The sequence below is a fragment of the Schistocerca nitens genome, chromosome 6, assembly GCF_023898315.1.
Source record: "Schistocerca nitens isolate TAMUIC-IGC-003100 chromosome 6, iqSchNite1.1, whole genome shotgun sequence".
In the NCBI taxonomy this organism is placed as follows: domain Eukaryota; kingdom Metazoa; phylum Arthropoda; class Insecta; order Orthoptera; family Acrididae; genus Schistocerca; species Schistocerca nitens.
The window spans coordinates 369621404-369639822 of NC_064619.1; the positions used below are offsets into that span (position 1 = coordinate 369621404).

Below are 18419 nucleotides of genomic sequence, written 5' to 3' on the forward strand. Positions count from 1 at the left end.
TCCTTTGTTGTTCTTATTATATATTAATGACTTGCCATTCTATATTCATGAAGAGGCAAAGTTAGTTCTCTTTGCTGATGATACAAGTATAGTAATCACACCTGACAAACAAGAATTAACTGATGAAATTGTCAATACTGTCTTTCAGAAAATTACTAAGTGGTTCCTTGTAAACGGACTCTCACTGAATTTTGATAAGACACAGTACATACAGTTCCGTACAGTGAATGGTATGACGCCATTAATAAATATAGACCTTAATCAGAAGCATATAGCTAAGGTAGAATATTGCAAATTTTTAGGTGTGTCCATTGATGAGAGATTAAATTGGAAGAAACACATTGATGATCTGCTGAAACGTTTGAGTTCAGCTACTTATGCAATAAGGGTCATTGCAAATTTTGGTGATAAACATCTTAGTAAATTAGCTTACTACGCCTATTTTCACTCATTGCTTTCATATGGCATCATATTTTGGGGTAATTCATCACTGAGGAATAAAGTATTTATTGCACAAAAGTGTGTAATCAGAATAATAGCTGGAGTCCACCCAAGATCATCCTGCAGACATTTATTTAAGGATCTAGGGATATTCACAGTAGCTTCTCAGTATATATACTCTCTTATGAAATTTGTTATTAACAACCAAACCCAATTCAAAAGTAATAGCAGTGTGCATAACTACAATACTAGGAGAAAGGATGATCTTCACTATTCAAGATTAAATCTAACTTTGGCACAGAAAGGGGTGAATTATACTGGCACTAAAGTCTTTGGTCACTTACCAAATAGTATCAAAAGTCTGACAGATAACCAACAAGTATTTAAGAAGAAATTAAAAGAATTTCTGAATGACAACTCCTTCTATTCCATAGAGGAATTTTTAGATATAAATTAAGGAAAAAAAACAAAAAAATATAAAAAATTAAAAAAAAATAAAAATAAAAAATAAAGAAAAACAAAAAAACACAATAAAATAAAGTTGTTATATTAACTTAAGTATGTTGTTAAATTAACCTAATTATGTCATGTATTGGAAAATTCGACTCGTTCCACATCATTACGAAATATCGTATTCATGATCCATGGAACTAGTATTAATCTAATCTAATCTAATCTAATCTACCTTGTTATCTCCCCACCTAACTACGATGATTCCTGAATTATCATCCTACCTATAATCATAACTTCCTTGACATTGCATCAAAAGTGACTTCTCTGGTTCAACTGGACAGTAGTTTATATGATTCCTTTTCACAGGTCATTTTATTCTTCAGGAGAATGAGCAGTTCCAGTGTTGAAAAGAATTTGTCAAAGTACTCTTGAGTTGAGTGGCTGAGCTATTGTCTTACATAGCAGAATTATAACTTGGCTACCAATTCCAAATTTCTTTTCATCTCCGATAAATCCATAATCGTACCTCTACTGGTATATTGAATATAATCATACGCTATTCCAGACGCTCCAGCTCATCAGAAATCTTGAAGCCCCATTTGTGAGGTTTATTCTGAATATACTGACGTAGATTGCCAGCCCTGGTACCTTTACAATGAACCATAATTTCATGAATTGTATATTCATTTTCACATCGAGGTTTCAACACTTGCTTACTACAGCAACCAGATCACATCTAATTTTCACCAACCTGTCCCTAGACATGGCAGAATTCTCATTATTTGAGAAGTGAAGATATCCTTAGAGTTTCTGAAATCTTATCAAACTCATAACACTGGAGATTTTTTCTTTATTAGTAGATTGAGCCCAGTAATTAGTATATGGAGACAAATTTATTATATCCAAGTAAATTAACATGGCACTGAACTGTTCCATTTCATTTACATTTGTATTCAAGGATGACGATGTTTGTCTGATCAACAAGCAGTTTTATTATTTCAGAGTAAAATTTCTGACGTATTGTAAACAAGTTACACTACACGATTCATGTAACTCACGAGACAGATCTGAATCCACTTGCATAAGGTCTTGCTTCACCCATTTGAATTGACTCACTGGGGGAGCTCAGTTCTTGGTGGAGGGTCCTGATGTGTCACTATGTCACATTGCTGATATGGAACTAATTTGTCTGTTTTTACTTTGTCATCTTCAGAATCAGTTTCTGCTCAGATTATCAACTAATTATTTCGTGAAACCTGGGGTTAGTAATGTGGATCCTCACCAGTATTGGCCACTAGAATATCTATTTCCAAACTTGAATGGTCACTGTTAGAAAGTAGAGTATCCAGAGGAGGAAGGCTAGTGGCTTTACACTTCCTTTTTCCATAAAAATAACTGACTGGATTAATCTTTGTTTTACCTGCAGACAAATATACGAGGGTGAGTCAAATGAAAACCTTAAATGTGTAATAACTAATCGAAATTTCACTCCGTTATCCTGTAAGTTGGTAAGCATGCTACAAACAGCATGCAGAATGGCCTGTAGGTGGCAGCATAGTGCAGGTGCACACATACTGTCGCAGTATCAGTATAAAGATGGCCGCCCCACTTGCGACTTGCACCAGGGAAGAACAGCATTCTGTTGTTCGGTTTTTGCGTAGTGAAGGTTTGAAACCTATTGAAATTCATCGACGAATGAAGGTTCAGTACAGTGATGCATGTTTGTCACAGCAGCAAGTCTACGAATGGAGTAGGAAGTTCGCAAATTGTGAGACTTCAGTGGAAGATGCTCCTCGTCCAGGTCAGGCACAACGAGTTGTGACTCCACAGAACATTGCAGCAGTTGAAGCCATAGTGAAGGAAAACGGCCAAGTGACACTGAATGACATTGCAGCATGTTTACAGGTTAGTCATGGGTCAGCACACCACATTGTGCATGATGTGCTCCAGTTTCACAAAGTGTCTGCAAGGTGGATGCCAAGGCAGCTGACTCCTGAAATGAGAGAACGACGTGTTGATGCTTCTGAAGAACTTCTTCGGCGACTTGAACGAGAAGGTGATGGCTTCCTTGCAAGAATCATTACTGGGGACGAAACCTCGGTTCACTTCCACCAACCAGAAACGAAGACAGTGAGCAAGGAATGGTGCCATTCCTCATCACCAAAACCAAAGAAGTTTCGAACAGGAACATCAGCAGGGAAGGTTATGCTGACACTTTTGGGACGAAAAAGGCATTATTTTGGAGCATTACATGCCTATAGGAACCACTATCAACAGTGCGTCATACACAGATCTAAAAAATCATCTGCCGCCTGCAATCAAATCAAAGCGATGTGGATTGTGTCAGCAAATTTGCAAGGCCCCACACTGCCCGTACAACAGTTGCAACAATCACAGACCTGCATTTTGAGTGTCTTCCTCATCCACCATACTCACCAGACCTTGCCCCAAGTGATTTCCATATGTTTGGACTACTCAGTGACGCAATGGGAGGAAAGTAGTTGCGTTCTGATCTGATGAAGAGGTGCGCCACATGGCGCATGAGTGGTTGCACAGACTACCAAAAGAATTTTTTTCTGAAGTAATTTATGCACTTTGTAAGCACTGGAGGACTTGCATTGAGTGTGGGGGAGATTATGTTGAAAAGAGATACAGCTTTGTACCACTTCTGCACAATAAATAATATTTAAAAAAATATTTAAGGTTTTCATTTGACTCACCCTCATAACTGTAAGCTGGGTTGTTATTTTTCAACAAGTATGTTTGTCTTGTGTGCCCTTCAAATTTGCTTATAAACCACAAAAAACATCTCATGTTACAATGGCAGACATTTTTCTACAAATAATACCCTTTCCAAGTTGTACCAAGAAAACCATATAAGAATTTAGAACACTACACAGCTTAGTCACTTGCAACTATTACATGCACTCAAATGATTTTTGTGCACCTCTCAGCCATTAATTGGAACAACAATGTGTTGAATCATGTTCAGAGAATGTTGAGACAGCAGCACTGACAAGAAGTGGTCCATATTTCTAAAGGCTGTGCACAAGACAATAAGGAAGAACAGTTGATTGAGAGCAACGTCGCCAAATAAATTGATCATTTCTGTTTATAATTGCAAGAGCTTTCAGATCTAAACAGTTTTCTTTTGGAATTTGCTGTAGTGGTTTGTGATCAGTTGAATTGTAGATTTTATCACAGATTCTTTGATACCTAAATATGAGGGGTGTTTTGTAAATAGGCTCCATTTGTGAATGAGAGAAAAAACATATAATTGCCACAGTACATATGCACATCTACTTCCAGCATACCTTGCGTGTGTTTGGATGCCATTTGCAGCCCACTGTTGCTGAGATGTCAAAGTTTATAATGTTTAAGAATATTGAGTTACCTGCCAACTGTGAGACACAATCTGTAATTCAGTTCTTAATTCTGATGTGCCATATGAAACGAGCAGAGTGGTCTGCTGTGTTCTGGTGTGATGTTGCTCCATGACAATAGAAGGCCCATGTTTCCATACAGACATGAGATCTGGTCATGTCTTTTGGGCAGGAACAATTGGATCATCTACTTCACTGTCCAGTCCTTACACAAGTGATTTTTACGTGCTGCAGTAATTAATGGAGTCCCCTGGTGTTGTTGTTGTTGTTGTGGTCCTCAGTCCTGAGACTGATTTGATGCAGCTCTCCATGCTACTCTATCCTGTGCAAGCTTCTTCATCTCCCAGTACCTACTGCAACTTACATCCTTCTGAATCTGCTTAGTGTATTGATCTCTTGGTCTCCCTCTACGATTTTTACCCTCCACGCTGCCCTCCAATGCTAAATTTGTGATCCCTTGATGCCTCAAAACATGTCCTACCAACCGATCCCTTCTTCTAGTCAAGTTGTGCCACAAACTTCTCTTCTCCCCAATCCTATTCAATACCTCCTCATTAGTTACGTGATCTACCCACCTTATCTTCAGCATTCTTCTGTAGCACCACATTTCGAAAGCTTCTATTCTCTTCTTGTCCAAACTGGTTATCGTCCATGTTTCACTTCCATACATGGCTACACTCCATACAAATACTTTCAGAAACGACTTCCTGACACTTAAATCTATACTCGATGTTAACAAATTTCTCTTCTTCAGAAACGATTTCCTTGCCATTGTCAGTCTACATTTTATATCCTCTCTACTTCGACCATCATCAGTTATTTTCCTCTCTAAATAGCAAAACTCCTTTACTACTTTAAGTGTCTCATTTCCTAATCTAATCCCCTCAGCATCACCCGATTTAATTTGACTACATTCCATTATCCTCGTTTTGCTTTTGTTGATGTTCATCTTATATCCTCCTTTCAAGACACTGTCCATTCCGTTCAACTGCTCTTCCAAGTCCTTTGCTGTCTCTGACAGAATTACAATGTCATCGGCGAACCTCAAAGTTTTTACTTCTTCTCCGTGAATTTTAATACCTACTCCGAATTTTTCTTTTGTTTCCTTTACTGTTGCTCAATATACAGATTGAATAACATCGGGGAGAGGCTACAACCCTGTCTCACTCCTTTCCCAACCACTGCTTCCCTTTCATGCCCCTCGACTCTTATAACTGCCATCTGGTTTTTGTACAAATTGTAAATAGCCTTTTGCTCCCTGTATTTTACCCCTGCCACCTTCGGAATTTGAAAGAGAGTATTCCAGTTAACGTTGTCAAAAGCTTTCTCTAAGTCTACAAATGCTAGAAACGTAGGTTTGCCTTTTCTTAATCTTTCTTCTAAGATAAGTCGTAAGGTTAGTATTGCCTCACGTGTTCCAACATTTCTACGGAATCCAAACTGATCTTCCCCGAGGTCCGCTTCTACCAGTTTTTCCATTTGTCTGTAAAGAATTCGCGTTAGTATTATGCAGCTGTGACTTATTAAACTGATAGTTCGGTAATTTTCACATCTGTCAACACCTGCTTTCTTTGGGATTGGAATTATTATATTCTTCTTGAAGTCTGTGGGTCTTTTGCCTGTCTCATACATCTTGCTCACCAGATGGTAGAGTTTTGTCATGAATGGCTCTCCCTAGGCCATCAGTAGTTCTAATGGAATGTTGTCTACTCCCGGGGCCTTGTTTCGACTCAGGTCTTTCAGTGCCCTGTCAAACTCTTCACGCAGTATCTTATCTCCCATTTCATCTTCATCTACATCTTCTTCCATTTCCATAATATTGTCCTCAAGTACATCGCCCTTGTATAAACCCTCTGTATACTCCTTCCACCTTTCTGCCTTCCCTTCTTTGCTTAGAACTGGGTTGCCATCTGAGCTCTTGGTATTCATATAAGTGGTTCTCTTCTCTCCAGAGGTCTCTTTAATTTTCCTGTAGGCAGTATCTATCTTACCCCTAGTGAGACAAGCCTCTACATCCTTACATTTGTCCTCTAGCCATCCCTGCTTAGCTATTTTGCACTTCCTGTCGATCCCATTTTTGAGACGTTTGTATTCCTCTTTGCCTGCTTCATTTACTGCATTTTTATATTTTCTCCTTTCATCAATTAAATTCAATATTTCTTCTGTTACCCAAGGATTTCTATTAGCCCTCGTCTTTTTACCTACTTGATCCTCTGCTGCCTTCACTACTTCATTCCTCAGAGCTACCCATTCTTCTTCTTCTGTATTTCTTTCCCCCATTCCTGTCAATTGTTCCCTAATGCTTTCCCTGGAACTCTGTACAACCTCTGGTTCTTTCAGTTTATCCAGGTCCCATCTCCTTAAATTCCCACCTTTTTGCAGTTTCAATCTGCAGTTCGTAACCAATAGATTGTGGTCAGAATCCACATCTGCCCCTGGAAATGTCTTACAATTTAAAACCTGGTTTCTAAATCTCTGTCTTACCATTATATAATCTATCTGATACCTTTTAGTATCTCCAGGATTCTTCCAGGTATACAACCTTCTTTTATGATTCTTGAACCAAGTGTTAGCTATGATTAAGTTATGCTCTGTGCAAAATTCTACAAGGCGGCTTCCTCTTTCATTTCTTCCCCCCAATCCATATTCACCTACTATGTTTCCTTCTCTCCCTTTTCCTACTGATGAATTCCAGTCACCGATGACCATTAAATTTTCGTCTCCCTTCCCTACCCCTGGTGGTCAGTGGTTAAAGTAGTAGCGAAAGCTGCAGCCGTGGAATGGGTTTCTTCACAGGCGGGAGATTTCTTTGACATCAGAATTCAAAATGCATTGAGCAGCATGACATATGTTTGAACAATAATGGAAAATATTTAAAGTAGATTAAAGTATGTAGAATAGGGACGACAAAAATATATTTTAATGCTATTTACAGTATTTCTCTTCTTATTAAAAACTTGCTTATTTCAGAAATACAGTTCGTATTACTCAGTATCAGGTCATAATTTTCACTCAATATGATTTTCCTGATTGTGTGTGTGTGTGTGTGTGTGTGTGTGTGTGTGTGTGTGTGTGTGTGTGTGTGTCCATCCTAGTGATTTTTTGTGTGCTCTTCCTGACATTTGGACTCATATTAGTGTTACAGGAAGAATGTTGTGTATGTCATTTGTATGTTTGTAAACTCTGTTGTGGTTCTGAGATGAAACTGGGGAACTAGCTTAGCATCCATCTAAATAAATGCTGAGGAAAATCACTGAGAAAAAAGAATGAGATTGTTCAGCATGCCTGTACTGGTTGTAGCTCACATTCCTGTCTTGCAAACAGGTGCATTGTTTTATTGTATAACAGGTATGTGTTTTAGGTTTAGTTGTGCCACAGGTTGAAAAGAAGTCATAACATGATTAATAAGCCGGAGTTGAATAAAAGTTGGCCATAATGGTTGTTTTCAGAAGTTGGATTCATTATTTCATCTGAGAGCTGTCAGATGTGAAATACGTTACTGATTATTTGATTATTCATTGCTTTGTGTTAAAATTAGCATTCAAATGTGTTTTCATGAAGCAGAGCCAGAAATTTAAATTTTTTCCTCTGAATCCTTTTATCAGTTAAAATCATGCCAAAGTTTTTGCCCTGTTCCATAAACATATATTTGTAATTGCCTCAACAGTAAACACTGAAATCTCTGGAGAGCACTCGGGGATAATAGATACATTACGCACTACGACAAGTATGAAACAGGCAGACACCTTAATGTAGATCACTTGAATTTTTCCAGTTGTCTGGCAAGTACTCAAATTGTTTTGGGAATTTTTCCTCTTAGTTGTCTGTCTTGTTATGCCACTTCTTTGTGGGATTCTAGAACATTTTTTGTACATGAATGTCTTCTTTCAAAGCTAAATACTGATCTGTGAGAAGTATGGTATCTGTCAATATGCCACTGGTATCCACCTCATAGTGATCTATCTTATGAGGGCATATGGCACTCAGGACAGTCCTTACAAGCTATACTATATTCTAAAACTGATCATGTACGTTCATTTTGTATGTTCTTCTTTAGAAGAGTTAAGAATATGATACAGCATTAACAAGAGAACACAAACTAGAAGTACTTTATTAAAACACATTAGTTAGACAGGAAATGAAATGTAAACTGATTGACCTTCATTCCAAATTTGTATTATTTATTGCTGCACTCAATTCCATAAACAGCAGAAAGCACCTGAATGAAAGAAGAGTGGAAGAGGTGGAGGCTATACTGTCATTGTCTACTTATTAAAAATAAAGGAATGTAACTCTACATTTATGATAATACAATAAAATGCTTATGGAATGTATACATTAAAACATTTCCTTACATTTCTTTCTTAAAGAACACAGAATGTGCCATGAAATCATCTTCAGTGAGTACCTTGTTTGAACACAGATTAAATAGATAAATAAAATTTCATTACATTAGACTTTTAAAACTTAAAACATCCTTTTCGTGCAGTACATTTTGTACTTTCAATTCTGGATCACAGTTAGATACATTAAAAGTCCATTATTTATAACAGTGATAATGTGGAATGTGCACCTCATCAAATATCATGATGATAACATAGATTTTTGTTGATTATTCAGTAAAACAATGAAACAGTTGTGTCATTCAATCTGAAACAAGCCTTTTGGCTGTGTTTGTTATTTAAAAACAAAATCTTGCATCTCTGTTACACAGTTATACCAACCATTTTTTAAAACTATTAAAAATAACAAAGATTTCATTTATAATTGACAATGTGATATATGTGAAAGCACAATCTTTTATATCCATAAATTTCATACAGAGCAACAGCAGCATTACTTAGGCCACATTTTTATTGGCCCCATCAGTACTTGTTCCTATTAATGCTGTATGGTAACAAAATATGTAAATAGGTATTACTCTGATGAAAGATACCACAAAAATTTGGGGCAAGAAGAAATGGAATAACCACTGCCAACAGTGGTTGCAGGCACTTTGAGGAGTAACGGAAGGCGCACAGGGAGAATTTAAATCAGCGTTTTTAAAAAACTGTTCATTAGTTATTTTGAAGTCCCATAAAAGCTGTGAAGGAGGACATTTATTAATATGTAAAAAAGTTCCCAAATGTTTCAGAAAGTCTTGCACTAGAAACCAGTTACATTTACGTACAGAGTGGACAGTATGTATCCCTGCAGATTTCCCTTCGCTGTTAGTCTCACAGAAAAAGCATTTCCAAAGAAAACATACATGCATGTTACAGCTGTCTGGTACAGTCATTATTGCACCACTACTGTAGGTGTGGGTCAAAGTCCCTAGGCACAGGTAACAATAAAAGTTTCACTGTTATTCTACGATAACCAGCCTACAAAATGCCTCCGGAAGTATTCCTTCATAGGTTCATAATAATCATGCCGCAGTACTACCATTTCTGGCCATCGCCGCAGAGTGCTAAATGTTTCACAGTCCAGCTCGAGTATAAACACAGTACCAATAACTAGTGATGCCACAACAACTAGAAATGATGGCACAAACACACGAAAAATGTTGAATCGACGATTAGTGCCACCCGAATGTTGTGCTGATACAAGTCCCACCTGTGAAGAGGTAGGAGGTGCTTGTATAGGTGGAGGTTGTGTCCTGGTGGGTGTTGTACCCAGGTGTGTCTGCTTGAGACCAAGCTCCATTAGTTGTGACTCCGATGACGAGTGCTCAAACGAGTCGCGGAAGTAATAGTCATCAAAACCATGCTGCACATTTTCACCATCCTTCAGACCTGTACAGCATATATTAAAAGAATGTCAGTGACCTCATTGAAAACAAATAATAATGGAACACTTGTGTTTATCTACAATAATATATCATCACATTCAGAAAATTTATTACACACAACAATAGCAGCATAAGTTGGATAAAAGAAAAAGGAAACACTGACAATATTTTTACAGCCATACAAGTGTAAAAGTATTATATATTTGAACACTTGTATGATAACTATAGATCATTCTGGTTGTTATCAAATAAGAAAGGTGTTGCATAGGAGGTGTAGAAATAACAACTCAGACAAAATATTGTCAAAAAGTTAGTCCAAATTATCATATCTCGACATGCAAGAGGATCCAAATTATTCTATCTTGGCATGCAAGCATGAATGAAACACAGACCAGAAACTAGAGCAGTGAACTATGAACATGCACTAGCTCCAAATTGACTCGTCTATAAAGTGTTACTAATGTCATAAACACCAGATTTAGCAAAACTGAAACAGATTCCACATCACATCACAATGTTTTGCAACCCGAGAACAAAGCAAGTCAAACTAGTTGTTGGTGATGGACCTAAAACCCTGGCCTTTCACAACTATAAAAAGAATTGTTGGCATTGAGACACGTGTTCCCTGAGCATATCTATTACATCTCCCAATGGTATAATTGGATGGATTAAAAAAAATCTACTTGACACGTAGTGACAGGAGAAAACGTACATGAAAGTTAAGGTAATGTGCAATCTTCAGGAGCCAGTGAATCTTTCTTCTGTTCAGCTGATATTATATGTTCTTGCCAATCCACATAGCCTTGTAATATTATCCTTAGGTATTTAAATGGTGCTAAAGACCCCAAAACTTCACTAATGTTGTCTTCAAACACTAATGGATTTTTCTTGTTTATATGTGTCACCAAGCATTTATCCACATATAAAAAGAATTACGTTCATTATGTTGTTTTTGTGGTCTTCAGTCCAGAGCCCCCCCATGAACCATGGACCTTACCGTTGGTGGGGAGGCTTGCGTGCCTCAGCGATACAGATGGCCGTACCGTAGGTGCAACCACAACGGAGGGGTATCTGTTGCGAGGCCAGACAAACATGTGGTTCCTGAAGAGGGGCAACAGCCTTTTCAGTAGTTGCAGGGGCAACAGTCTGGATGATTGACTGATCTGGCCTTGTAACATTAACCAAAACGGCCTAGCTGTGCTGGTACTGCAAACAGCTGACAGCAAGGGGAAACTACAGCCGTAATTTTTCCAGAGGACATGCAGCTTTACTGTATGATTAAATGATGGCGTCCTCATGGGTAAAATATTCCGGAGGTAAAATAGTCCCCCATTCGGATCTCCGGGCGGGGACTACTCAAGAGGACGTCATTATCAGGAGAAAGAAAACTGGCATTCTACGGATCGGAGCATGGAATGTCAGATCCCTTAATCGGGCAGGTAGGTTAGAAAATTTAAAAAGGGAAATGGATAGGTTAAAGTTGGATATAGTGGGAATTAGTGAAGTTCGGTGGCAGGAGGAACAAGACCCTTGGGCAGGTGATTACAGGCTTATAAATACAAAATCAAATAAGGGTAATGCAGGAGTAGGTTTAATAATGAATAAAAAAATAGGAGTGCGGGTTAGCTACTACAAACAGCATAGTAAATGCATTATTGTGGCCAACATAGACACAAAGCCCATGCCTACTACAGTAGTACAAGTTTATATGCCAACTAGCTCTGCAGATGATGAAGAAATTGATGAAATGTATGACGAGATAAAAGAAATTATTCAGGTAGTGAAGGGAGACGAAAATTTAATAGTCATGGGTGACTGGAATTCGTCAGTAGGAAAAGGGAGAGAAGGAAACATAGTAGGTGAATATGGACTGGGGGGGGGGGGGGGGAGAAATGAAAGAGGAAGCCGCCTTGTAGAATTTTGCACAGAGCATAACTTAATCATAGCTAACACTTGGTTCAAGAATTATAAAAGAAGGTTGTATACCTGGAAGAATCCTGGAGATACTAAAAGGTATCAGATAGATTATATAATGGTAAGACAGAGATTTAGAAACCAGGTTTTAAATTGTAAGACATTTCCAGGGGCAGATGTGGATTCTGACCACAATCTATTGGTTATGAACCGCAGATTGAAACTGAAGAAACTGCAAAAAGGTGGGAATTTAAGGAGATGGGACCTGGATAAACTGAAAGAACCAGAGGTTGTACAGAGTTCCAGGGAAAGCATTAGGGAACAATTGACAGGAATGGGGGAAAGAAATACAGAAGAAGAAGAATGGGTAGCTCCGGGGAATGAAGTAGTGAAGGCAGCAGAGGATCAAGTAGGTAAAAAGACGAGGGCTAATAGAAATCCTTGGGTAACAGAAGAAATATTGAATTTAATTGACGAAAGGAGAAAATATAAAAGTGCAGTAAATGAAGCAGGCAAAATGGAATACAAACGTCTCAAAAATGAGATCGACAGGAAGTGCAAAATGGCTAAGCAGGGATGGCTAGAGGACAAATGTAAGGATGTAGAGGCTTGTCTCACTAGGGGTAAGATAGATACTGCCTACAGGAAAATTAAAGAGACCTTTGGAGAGAAGAGAACCACTTGTACGAATATCAAGAGCTCAGATGGCAACCCAGTTCTAAGCAAAGAAGGGAAGGCAGAAAGGTGGAAGGAGTATATAGAGGGTTTATACAAGGGCGATGTACTTGAGGACAATATTATGGAAATGGAAGAGGATGTAGATGAAGATGAAATGGGAGATAAGATACTGCGTGAAGAGTTTGACAGAGCACTGAAAGACCTGAGTCGAAACAAGGCCCCGGGAGTAGAAAACATTCCATTAGAACTACTGATGGCCTTGGGAGAGCCATTCATGACAAAACTCTACCATCTGGTGAGCAAGATGTATGAGACAGGCAAAATACCCACAGACTTCAAGAAGAATATAATAATTCCAATCCCAAAGAAAGCAGGTGTTGACAGATGTGAAAATTACCGAACTATCAGTTTAATAAGTCACAGCTGGAAAATACTAACGCGAATTCTTTAGACGAATGGAAAAACTGGTAGAAGCGGACCTCGGGGAAGATCAGTTTGGATTCCGTAGAAATGTTGGAACACGTGAGGCAATACTAACCTTAAGACTTATCTTAGAAGAAAGATTAAGAAAAGGCAAACCTACGTTTCTAGCATTTGTAGACTTAGAGAAAGCTTTTGACAACGTTAACTGGAATACTCTCTTTCAAATTCCGAAGGTGGCAGGGGTAAAATACAGGGAGCAAAAGGCTATTTACAATTTGTACAAAAACCAGATGGCAGTTATAAGAGTCGAGGGGCATGAAAGGGAAACAGTGGTTGGGAAAGGAGTGAGACAGGGTTGTAGCCTCTCCCCGATGTTATTCAATCTGTATATTGAGCAAGCAGTAAAGGAAACAAAAGAAAAATTCGGAGTAGGTATTAAAATTCATGGAGAAGAAGTAAAAACTTTGAGGTTTGCCGATGACATTGTAATTCTGTCAGAGACAGCAAAGGACTTGGAAGAGCAGTTGAACAGAATGGACAGTGTCTTGAAAGGAGGATATAAGATGAACATCAACAAAAACAAAACGAGGATAATGGAATGTAGTCAAATTAAATCGGGTGATGCTGAGGGGATTAGATTAGGAAATGAGACACTTAAAGTAGTAAAGGAGTTTTGCTATTTAGGGAGCAAAATAACTGATGATGGTCGAAGTAGAGAGGATATAAAATGTAGACTGGCAATGGCAAGGAAATCGTTTCTGAAGAAGAGAAATTTGTTAACATCGAGTATAGATTTAAGTGTCAGGAAGTCGTTTCTGAAAGTATTTGTATGGAGTGTAGCCATGTATGGAAGTGAAACATGGACGATAACCAGTTTGGACAAGAAGAGAATAGAAGCTTTTGAAATGTGGTGCTACAGAAGAATGCTGAAGATAAGGTGGGTAGATCACGTAACTAATGAGGAGGTATTGAATAGGATTGGGGAGAAGAGATGTTTGTGGCACAACTTGACTAGAAGAAGGGATCGGTTGGTAGGACATGTTTTGAGGCATCAAGGGATCACAAATTTAGCATTGGAGGGCAGCGTGGAGGGTAAAAATCGTAGAGGGAGACCAAGAGATCAATACACTAAGCAGATCCAGAAGGATGTAGGTTGCAGTAGGTACTGGGAGATGAAGAAGCTTGCACAGGATAGAGTAGCATGGAGAGCTGCATCAAACCAGTCTCAGGACTGAAGACCACAACAACAACAACAGTCCAGAGACTGGTTTGATGCAGCTCACCATGCAACTCTATCCTGTGCAAGCTTCTTCATCTCCAAATACCTACTGCAACCGACATCCTTTTGAATCTGCTTAGTGTATTCATCACTTGGGCTTCCATTCTCTTCTTGTCTAAACTATTTATCGTCCTTGTTTCACTTCCATACAAATACTTTCAGAAAAGACTTCCTAACACTTAAATCTATACTCGATGTTAACGAACATCTTTTCTTGAGATACACTTTCCTTGCCATCGCCAGTCTTCATTTTATATCCTCTCTACTTCGACCATCATCAATTATTTTGCTTCCCAAATAACAAAACTCATTTACTACTTCAAGTGTTTCATTTCCTAACCTAATTCCCTCAGCATCACCTGATTTAATTCGACTACATTCCATTAACCTCGTTTTGCTTTTGTTGGTTTTCATGTTATATCATCCTTTCAAGACACTCTACATTCCGTTCAACTGTTCTTCCAGGTCCTTTGCTGCCTCTGATAGAATTAAAATTTAATTGGCAAACCTCAAAGTTTTATATCTGCTCCATGGATTTTAATTCCTACTCCAAATTTTTCTTTTGTTTCCTTTACTGCTTGCTCAATATACAGATTGAATAACACCTGGGTTAGGCTACAGCTGTATCTCACTCCCTTCTCAACCACTGCTCCCCTTTCTTGCCCCTTAACACTTATAACTGCCATCTGCTTCCTGTACAAATTGTAAATAGCCTTTTGCTCCCTGTATTTGACCCCTGCCACCTTCAGAATTTGAAAGAGAGTATTCCAGTCAACATTGTCAAAAGCTTTCTCTAAGTCTGCAAATGCTAGAAACATAGGTTTGCCATTCCTTAATCAATCTTTTAAGATAAGTCTTAGGGTCAGTATTGCCTTACATGTTCCAGTATTTCTACGGAATCCAAACTGATCATCCCCCAGGTTGTCATCTACCAGTTTTTCCATTCCTCTGTAAAGAATTCGTGTTAGTATTTTGCAGCCGTGACTTATTAAACTGATAGTTCAGTAATTTTCACACTTGTCAAAACCTGCTTTGTTTGGGATTGGAAGTATTATATTCTTCTGGAAGTCTGAGGGTATTTCGTCTGTCTCGTGCATCTTTCTCACCAGATGGAAGAGAGTTGTCATGGCTGGCTCTCCCGAGGCTATCTAATGGAGTGATGTCTACTCCTGGGGCCTTGTTTCTACTTAGTGATACATGCCTCTACATCCTTACATTTATCCTCCATCCATCCTTGCTTAGCCATTTTGCACTTCCTGTTGATGTCATTTTTGAGACATTTGTATTCCTTTTTGCCTGTTTAATTTATTGCACTTTTATATTTTCTCCTTTCATCAATTAAATTCATTCTCTCTTCTGTTACCCAAGTATTTCTACTAGCCATCGTCTTTTTACCTACTTGATCCTCTGCTGCCTTCACTATTTCATCCCTCAAAGCTACCCATTCTTCTTCTACTGTATTTCTTTCCCCCATTCCTGTCAATTGTTCCCTAATGCTTTCCCTGGAACTCTGTACAACCTCTGGTTCTTTCAGTTTATCCAGGTCCCATCTCCTTAAATTCCCACCTTTTTGCAGTTTCTTCAGCTTTAATCTACAGGTCATAACAAATAGATTTTGGTCAGAGCCTACATCTGCCACCGAACTTCACTAATTCCCACAATATCTAACTTTAACCTATCCATTTCACTTTTGAAATTTTCCAATCCACCTGTCCAATTAAGAGATCTGACATTCCATGCTCCAATCTGCAAAACACCAGTTTTGTTTCTCCTTTTAACGACATCCTCCTGAGAAGTCCCTACCCAGAGATCCAAATGGAGGACTATTTTACCTCCAGAATATTTTACTCAAGAGGACGCCATCATCATTTAACCATACAGTAAAGCTGCATGCCCTCAGGAAAAATTACGGCTGTAGTTTCCTTTTGCTTTCAGCCATTCACAGTACCAGCACAGCAAGGCTGTTTCGGTTAATGTTACAAGGCCAGATTAGTCAATCATCCAGACTGTTGCCCCTGCAACTACTGAAAAGGCTGCTGCCCCTCTTCAGGAAACACGTTTGTCTGGCCTCTCAACAGATACCCCTCCATTGTGGTTGCACCTACGATACAGCTATCTGTATCACTGAGGGATGCAAGCATCCCCACCAATGGCAAGGATCATGGTTCATGGGGGGAGGACATTCAGTATGTAAAACAGAAATTCTGTCTTGTTCTGCATTTCTTTTGCAATCATTAACTTCACCACTCATAAAGAACTGAAAACAGTTTCAAATTACAGAAACAGATATCACTAATGCTGACTTGTCCCATGATATGTTGTACATGCCTCTTATGCTCGAAAATACTTTCAGATAATCACATTTTGAAAAGATTCTCCATCTTATCATACCTTCAGTTGACAGTGCTGTCCAACACTGAACGCCATCCTAAAACTCTCCAAATATGAAATACGTGTGCAAAAAAAAAAAAATATCCAAAACCAGTGCATATTCGTTGATATAACTACTTTTCTTTGTGGTATATCATTCAATTAAAGCTTAGAATATGCTCTTTAACAATCAGGATATTGATAATTGTGGGTATCTATTCTTTTACATTTTGTAAATGTAAATCATAGCGACTTGTGTTATTCTCCAGCTGTTTGCTGTGCAAGAGATTCTTGAGAAATATAAGCAGCAATTTAATGTAAAATATAAGAGCAATTTTGTTCTGATCTGGTACATTCCTTTGCTCTGAATTTTCACCATGGTTGATATTTCAGTGTCGCCCATTTGTATGTGTGGTTCTTACACAAATATGGGACCAGGAGTAAAATGGTCAAAGGCTTATTTAGATGAACTGTGGCTTCATATACAGGGTGATTATAATTAAACTTAAACTTTCAAACCACTGTAGAAATAACACCACTGGTCAGAATGACGTAAAATTGCAACGGAATATTATCGGAGAAGGGGAAAAATGTATGGCAGAAGAAAAATAAATAGTTACAAAATGTAGCAATACATAGCGCTGTATGCATCATAATTTAATAGTGGTCGACTACAAATGACAGACGAATCATGCAACAATGCCTAAGGTGTACGTTTGACATTAAACAAACTGTACTACCCATTGTGCATGGGTGCACAGGTGTGGTACTGTTAGTTACATAAGCCCATCCACAACGGCAAGGCCATATCGTATCGAATGGGAAAAATTGGTTTTTAATTGTCCTGAGGCCAAACTCAAATCAGATTATTAATTTCCGAGTGACTGGTGCAAAAGATGTTCAATATGCTGCCTACCATTTTCTGCAACAAGTTGAAATCAAGAAATTGCATATTCCACAACTGATCAAAATGTTGCGCAATGTGTGCCTTCAATGCAGCTAAGTTTGCGGTTGGTACAATGAACACAACATCTTTCAGGTAGCCCCACAGCCAGAAGTCACACAGATTAAGATCAGGTGATTGGGACGGCCAGGCTGTAGGGAAATGGAGGCTGATAATTCTAGTATTTCTGAAATGGCACTTCAGCAGCTGCTGAACTGGATTTGCAATGTGTGGAGGTGTGCCAGCTTGCTTAAAAATGATCCCATCCATGCTGTTGGAGAGCTGGAATGACGTGGTTGCGCAAAAGACACTCATAGCTTATCATTGACGGTACATGTAACAGGACCAGAAGCACCTGTCTCTTCGAAAAAATATGGCCCTATGATAAATCGTGCCATAAACCTGCACCACGCAGTCACCTTTTCAGGATGAAGTGGTACTGGTTTATTTGCATGTGGATTTTCCGTTGCCCATATTTGACAATTCTGTGTATTGACACATCCTGTCAGATTGTAGTGGGCTTCGCCTGCCCACAAAATCTTCCACGGCCAGTCTTTGTCCACTTCCATGCGAGCAAGAAATTCTTAAACAAAGGTCTCTGTTGCTGGCACGGCAATAGGAAGCAACTCGTGCACCTGGGTAATTTTGGGAGGATAGCAAAGAAGGATATTTTGTACGCACCGTGCTCATGGGTATGTCCAATGTTGGGGCAATTCTCTGTGCACTACATGTTTGCACACCACCACTCGTCTCCTCCTGCATTGC

At 38.7% G+C, this 18419-nt stretch overlaps 1 protein-coding gene across 1 annotated transcript in view; it reads right to left on the reverse strand.

The window, feature by feature from the left end:
- Positions 1-8431: 8431 nt before the first annotated feature.
- LOC126263367 (FERM domain-containing protein 5-like) overlaps positions 8432-18419 on the reverse strand; it is a 246612-nt gene continuing 236624 nt past the window's right edge. The window contains exon 12 of the mRNA XM_049960459.1: positions 8432-10051. Coding sequence (XP_049816416.1) covers positions 9627-10051 — 425 coding nt within the window. The 3' untranslated portion in view covers positions 8432-9626. The remainder of the gene's footprint in view (positions 10052-18419) is intronic.